At 32.9% G+C, this 7,463-nt stretch overlaps 1 protein-coding gene across 1 annotated transcript; it reads left to right on the forward strand.

The window, feature by feature from the left end:
- Window positions 1-1,256: 1,256 nt before the first annotated feature.
- LOC142534652 (early light-induced protein 1, chloroplastic-like) lies at window positions 1,257-2,273 on the forward strand. Its single transcript, XM_075641507.1, has 3 exons — window positions 1,257-1,498; window positions 1,664-1,756; window positions 1,862-2,273. Exons 1-3 carry the CDS (start codon window positions 1,355-1,357, stop codon window positions 2,204-2,206), a joined length of 582 nt encoding a protein of 193 aa, XP_075497622.1. The 5' UTR covers window positions 1,257-1,354; the 3' UTR covers window positions 2,207-2,273.
- The last annotated feature ends 5,190 nt before the right edge of the window (window positions 2,274-7,463 follow it).

Consider the following 7,463-nt stretch of genomic DNA (forward strand, 5'->3'; position numbering starts at 1 on the left):
TGGCGAAGGTATAAAATATATTTACTTCATCATAGTTTCATAACAACGAAGTCATTCGCATCAATTACTTCACCAAAATACAAAACCTGTGAAATTACACAAAACATTTACTGCGTCAATCATTGTAAACTATGAAGTTATATATGAGCTATTATTGTTGCACTTTAAGAAATCGATGAAATAAAATACGTTGTTTTACTTTGGTATCGGTCCTAATTCCGGACCGGTTTCCTTCATTGAACCGGCCAAAGACTTCGCTAATTTCTTGGATACGACTACGGTTAGAATGCATAGAAAAATGGTACCCTATTACTTCACGTTCGTCTACTTCAGCAATTATCTACCTATGACATCATTGAACATGCGAAATAATCAATGAAATTATACTAGTCATCAGACAAGGACAATATAGGATACACATTACAGAAATTTAATAAAGAACTATTTAATAACTAAAGTTAAATTTGTAATTAACTTTATTAGTATAATGAGATTTGTCATTATCACAATGGATCTGATGATGGAAAGATAACCTTTTAGTATGGTAACTCATTTAATTTCGTATTTTAGTCCATTAACTCGTCAAAATTAGATTTGGTGCAATAAATTTAATTTACAACTATTTTCCTATAAATTGCTGATGCGACACTAGACAAGTAAGAAATTTCAGTGTTACATCAATAATTCTGGTGCCATAACAACACTTCGATAAAATAGGATTAAGAGAAAAAACTAATCAAATTTACTACGTGCTAAAACTAAACTTTGAATACTTAATGGACCAATTATTAAACACAAAATGAGACAACTCAGTTGATAAAAATATTATTTTCCCATCTAATCGATATGTCTGAAAAAATATTAAGACTTTGACGAAAAATAGACTCAAAATAAAAATGCCTCACATAACATAACATATTCCAAAATCCTCATAACGACCTTTGGATCTCAACATCCTCATTTTAATTTTGACACCATTATTTTATTATGTTATTACAGAGAAAGGTTACACATAGTTTGAATTTTGTGTGAAATAATTATATCTACGTACATAATTTCATACACCGACCCAACTAGAATTTTATAGCCGTACACATCCTGAAATGAAACCTGTGCGGTGCCTATGAGTCCATATTCATACGGTGTTGTGCGAATAATAACAATTTTACGTGGAACAAGAAATACCCACAATTTCTCCGCACAAAAAGCTCGGATATTGCATCTATAAATAAACCCACAATCCCAACACACTCCCATATTCAAACCAGATACGACTTTTGTACCAAAACAACTTATTTTGATTATTAAAATAAGTAGAAAAATTCTCAGTTTTCTTTCAGACTAAATACACAATATGGCAGCTGCAGCAACGGGGATGCAAATGATCTGTGGAGCTGGTTTTAATTCAAGAACAGTTGGTTTGAACCAGTTTGTACCTTTGAAGAGCGCGTCACTTTTTAATAGGGATTTAAAGTTCAGAATTCGAAGCATGGCTGAGGTATATATATAATGTGAAACTATTGAATGATTGTGGTTAAATAACAAAAAAAGTGATCCGCAGATCTTATAGTACTACTTATGCAAAGTTTATGATGTACATTTTTTAAGTAAATAATATATATTAATTAATAATATTGGAGTTTATTAATTCTTGATTCAACAGGATGGTGATGATGTCACTGGAGAGAAAGAAAAAGCAGCAGTTCCAATTCCTCCTAAGTTGTTTTCAACACCTCCTGCACCGCCGCAACCCGAGGTTAATTCAAATCCAAACAATATTTCTTGTTGTTACAATTAATACGATACATAATACATTCATTATTCATATATTCACATGTGAGCTCAATCTACGTGCATGCAGGAAAGCACCAAGATTACAAACATAATGGCCTTTGACGGGCCTGGCCCGGAGAGGATCAACGGTCGTCTAGCCATGATCGGATTCGTGTCAGCCATCGCAGTAGAATTAACCAGAGGACAGGATATCTTCTCGCAAATACAAAACGGAGGGATCCCGTGGTTTCTCGGGACGACTGTTTTGCTATCCGTGGCATCACTTGTGCCGTTGTTTAAAGGAGTGAGCGCGGATTCGAAATCGCGGGGATTGATGACATCTGATGCAGAGCTTTGGAATGGAAGGCTTGCAATGGTAGGATTGATAGCTTTGGCTTACACCGAGTATGTCAAGGGTGGGACTCTTGTCTGAATGTTTTGTGTATGATAGTGTTAATATCGTGTGGTGTGTAGACCGTAAACAATGATGTATATTTGAATAATATAAGTGAGAATGTTTGATTAAATAATTTACAGTTCTATTTGACACGTGGGATGCCTTGTCATTACTTTGGTGGAAAAAAACTAAAAATGAAAAATTTATAGACAAAAATGTTGAAAATAATATATTAAATGTTGAAAAATAATATTTAAAATGTGTGTATTGAATATTTGAACGTTTAATATTTGAATGTTGAAAATAAGAGTTGTAAATATTGAAAATTAGTGTGTGATGATGTAGGTAATGATGTATTTTATTTTTGGATTATTTGTAAAGAAATTCTATAAATAGCCTCACCATTTGTGAAGAAATTCACAATTGAGTAGAGAGAAAAATATTATAAAGTGTGTAGTTTGGTAAATTTTGAGAGTTTGAGATTTTTACTTTTTATCATAAATTTTTACCTTTTCACAACACGTTATCAGCACGAAGCTCTGAAAGTTCTCCATATTTTTCCAAGCTCCAAAACAGAAGAAAAATGTAACAAAAGTAATAATATTTATTTTACTATTTTTTATTTATTGTGTATATATTTAATATATAATATAATGTTATTATTAGAAATAATAAAAATAAATTTTTCAAAAACTTGTTACAAATCCTGGGAGAATGTTAAGACGACATCCCACACTCCCGGTAAGGGATACGACAAGTATAAAAGCCTATAAGGTTTTTAAACAAAATAACTTATGACACATCATTATAATAATATGATATGATAAACATAATTATTTAAACATGACTAATATTATATACATCATATTATTAACATAAAATTATACAAATACATACCTTTATTTTTTGTACACCAACGATCATAAATGGTAACAAAACGGCTAGTTTTTGCCCTATAAATATGATCTCACAAACATATTCAATCACTCCAACTTTCTCTTCTTCTCTAAAAATTATTCTTTATCAAATTTTTCGAAGAAAAAAGAAGATGACTTTCTCAAGGTTATTTTGAATTATTTTGGTTATCATACTCACGAGTCTTGTATTTATTGGAGAATATCCTCCTCGTGTGTTTTCTTATTTTTACGAATGCTTGTATTTGTTGTTTATCCATTACTTTGTATTGCAATATTCATTAACTAATAAAATGAATCGTAATTTTTTTTAGTACCACCATGTCAAATTTGACAAAGCTCGAATTTGTTGCGCTCGACATCACGGGAAAAAATTATATGCCATGGACTCTCGATGTAGAAATGCATATTGAGTCATTGGGTCTAAGCGAGACCATTAAAGAAAATGGTATATCTTCATCACAAGAAAAAGCAAAAGCTATAATATTTTTGCTTCGACATCTCGATGAAGGTTTAAAATGTGAATATCTTATCGAAAAAGATCTCATGGCTCTGTGGAAAGGATTGAAAGAAAGATTTGAACATATAAGGGAAGTTATACTTCCGACCGCCCGTAATAAATGGAATATGTTAAGATTCCAAGATTTTAAGAAAGTCAGTGATTATAATTCAGCGATGTATCGAATAATCTCGCAGCTAAAATTTTGTGGACATGAGGTTACAGAATCGGAAATGCTTGAAAAAACATTTTCCACGTTTCACGCATCAAATATAACTTTACAGCAACAATATAGAGTGCATGGATTTGCGAGATATTCTGAACTCATCGCCTGTCTTCTTGTGGCGGAAAAGAACAATGAGCTATTAATGAGAAATCATCAGTCCCGACCCACTGGATCAACAGCATTTCCAGAAGTAAATGCTGTGAGTAAAAATGAATTTAAACCTGGAAACCAAAATCAAATTCAAAGACAAGGTTTTGGTCGAGGTCGAGGACGTGGTCGTGGTCGTGGACGTGGAATTGGCCGTGGTCGTGGTCGAGGCCGTGGTTTTGAAAACAATAGAGATAGCTATTTTTATAACTCATCTCAAAAGGGCGTCACGAACCATCCACAGAAAAGGCATCATGAGAACATGAGTGTTAATGAAAATCACTCGAAAAAATTTGAAAGTTCTTGTTTCAGATGCGGCACTCCAGGACATTGATCTCGTATTTGTCGAGCCCATGAGCACCTTTGCAAGCTCTATAAAGAATCGATAAAGGGGAAAGAAAAAGAGACCAACTTCACTGAACGAAGTGACCGTTTGAGTAATTCAACTCATTTTGATGCTGCTGATTTTATGAATGATTTCTCTGGAAATGATCAATATGTTGGTGGGATAGAAATAAACAATATTGATGCTACAGATTTTCTCAATGATTTCTCTGAAAATGAACAATATAATGGTAGAATATAAATGTACAATAATTTATTTTCATGTATTCATATAATAATGTTTTATTGTACAATTATGATATGTGTTATATTTACATATGTATTGTCAGTAATCTTATTTCATTGCATATTTTTTTTTGAAGTTCAATATGGAAAATGCTATGAGTAAAGCTGAAGTTTGCATACCCGATAGTGGTACAACGCACACTATCCTCCGAGATAAAAGATATTTCTTGGAACTAAAACCAACAAAAACAACGGTGAATACAATATCAGGTCCTGTAGACTTGATTGAAGGATGTGGTAAAGCACAATTTTTGTTACCTAATGGTACAAAATTTTTGATCAATGATGCTTTATATTCACCACAATCGAAAAGAAATTTGTTGGGTTTTAATGATATATATTCCCATGGGTATGATACTCAAACAATGAATGAAGGGAATGAGAAATATATGTGTCTTATCACATATAAATCAGGAAAGAAATATGTGATTGAAAAACTACCAATGCTCCCTACTGGATTGCATTATACACATATAAGTCCCATTGAATCAAACCTGGTGGTAGATAATTCTTCAATATTAACCAATTGGCATGATCGATTAGGACATCCTGGTTCAACAATGATGCGAAGAATTATAGAAAATACACATGGTCATCCACTGAAAGACCAGAAGATCTTTCAGAATAATAAGTTTCAATGTAAAACATGTTCTCTTGGAAAACTTATTATAAGACCATCGCCAGCCAAAATCCAAACTGAATCACCAATGTTTCTTGAACGTATTCAGGGTGATATTTGTGGACCAATCCATCAACCACGTGGACCATTCAGATACTTTATGGTATTAATTGATGCCTCCAGCAGATGGTCACATGTATGTTTATTGTCAACTCGAAATGTTGCATTTGCAAGATTACTTGCTCAAATAATAAAATTGAGGAATCAATTTTCCGATTATACAATCTAGAAATTAGACTTGATAATGCTGGTGAATTTTACTTCCCAGACTTTCAATGATTATTGTATGTCTATGGGAATCATTGTTGAGCATCCTGTTGCTCATGTACATACACAGAATGGATTGGCTGAATCATTGATTAAACGTCTGCAAATGATTGCTAGACCAATGATTATGAAAACAAAGCTCCCTATTTCTATATGGGGACATGCAATTTTACATGCTGCTTCATTAATTCGCATCAGACCAAGTGCATATCATAAATACTCCCCATTGCAGCTTGCATTTGGTAAAGAACCAGACATTTCTCATCTGAGAATTTTTGGATGTATGGTTTATGTGCCTATTGCACCACCGCAACGAAAGAAAATGGGACCTCAGAGAAAGGTTGGAATTTATATCGGTTATGATAGTCCATCAATCATTCGATATCTTGAACCTCAGACAGGCGATGTGTTCACAGCACGTTTTGCTGATTGTCATTTTAATGAGGAAATCTTTCCAATGTTAGCGGGAGAACAAAAACATACGAAAAGAAATTACATGGTATGTATCATCATTGTTACATCTGGATCCAAGAACAAAACAATGTGAAAAAGATGTACAGCAAATTTTGCACTGGCAAATAATAGCAAATCAAATACCAGATGCATTTGCAGACACAAAAGGGGTAACTAAATCATATATACATGCTGCAAATGCCCCTGCTTGAATTGAAATTCCGAAGAAACAAATTGAAAATACTCATGATGTCATTAAACGCTTGAAGCGTGGAAGGCCAGTCGGTTCCAAGGATAAAAATCTTCGAAAAAAAAATTCATAGAGAAACACGATGATCACAAAATAAAGAATGATGTTCCTGAAGAAACACTTGATGATCACAAAATAGAGAATGATGTTCCTGAAGAAACACATGATGATGAAAATGTTCTGTCAGAACCACAAACTGACGAGAATCATGAAATCTCTATCAATTATATTAATACTGGAAAAATATGGAACCGAAAAGATATAGAAGAAATTGATGATATATTTTTTTATAATGTGGCAATCGACATCATAAATGATAATGAAGATTACGAACCAAAATCTTTTGGTGAATGTAAAAATCGGCATGATTGGATAAAATGGAAAGAAGCCATCCAGGTTGAATTGGATTCGTTAAATAAACGTAATGTTTTTGGACCTATAGTCCTTACACCTGAAGGTGTAAAACCTGTTGGATACAAATGGGTTTTTATTCGAAAGCGAAATGAGAAAAATGAAATAGTAAGATATAAAGCTCAACTTGTTGCACAAGGTTTTTCTCAAAGGTCTGGAATTGATTATGAAGAAACGTATTCTCCCGTGATGGATGCAATTACGTTTCGGTATTTGATTAGCTTGGCGGTATCTGAAAATTTAGAAATGCGTCTTATGGATGTTGTTACAGCTTACTTAAATGGATCACTCGATAGTAATATATATATGAAAATCCCTGAAGGATTTAAGATGCTGAAGCACAAAGTTCAAAACCCAGAGAATGTTATTATGTGAAATTACAAAGATCGTTATATGGGTTAAAGCAATCCGGCCGAATGTGATATAATCGGCTAAGTGATCACTGATGAAAAGAGATATGTAAATAATTCAATATGCCCTTGTGTTTCATTAAGAAAACAACATCCGGATGCGTAATATTGCTGTATATGTTGATGATTTAAACATCATTGGAACAAATAAGGAAATTCAAGAAGTTGTGTCATACTTGAAGGAAGAATTTGAAATGAAGGATCTTGGAAAAACCAAGTATTGTCTGGGTTTACAAATTGAACAAAAAAAATGTGGGGGGGGGGAATATTTGTTCACCAGACAAATTATACAGAAAAGATCTTTAAACGTTTAATATGGATAAATTAATCCTTTAAGTACTCCAATGGTTGTTAGATACATTAAACATAGAAAATGATCATTCCGTCCATGTGAAGATGATAAGATA

Source organism: Primulina tabacum, unplaced genomic scaffold, assembly GCF_025594145.1.
Source record: "Primulina tabacum isolate GXHZ01 unplaced genomic scaffold, ASM2559414v2 Contig649, whole genome shotgun sequence".
NCBI classification, from domain to species: domain Eukaryota; kingdom Viridiplantae; phylum Streptophyta; class Magnoliopsida; order Lamiales; family Gesneriaceae; genus Primulina; species Primulina tabacum.

Coding starts and splice junctions, on each gene's coding strand:
- LOC142534652 (XM_075641507.1), top strand. CDS start 1,355: ATGGCAGCTGCAGCAACGGGGATGCAAATGATCTGTGGAGCTGGTTTT. Junction 1,499..1,663: donor GAATTCGAAGCATGGCTGAG/GTATATATATAA, acceptor TTGATTCAACAG/GATGGTGATGATGTCACTGG. Junction 1,757..1,861: donor CTGCACCGCCGCAACCCGAG/GTTAATTCAAAT, acceptor ACGTGCATGCAG/GAAAGCACCAAGATTACAAA.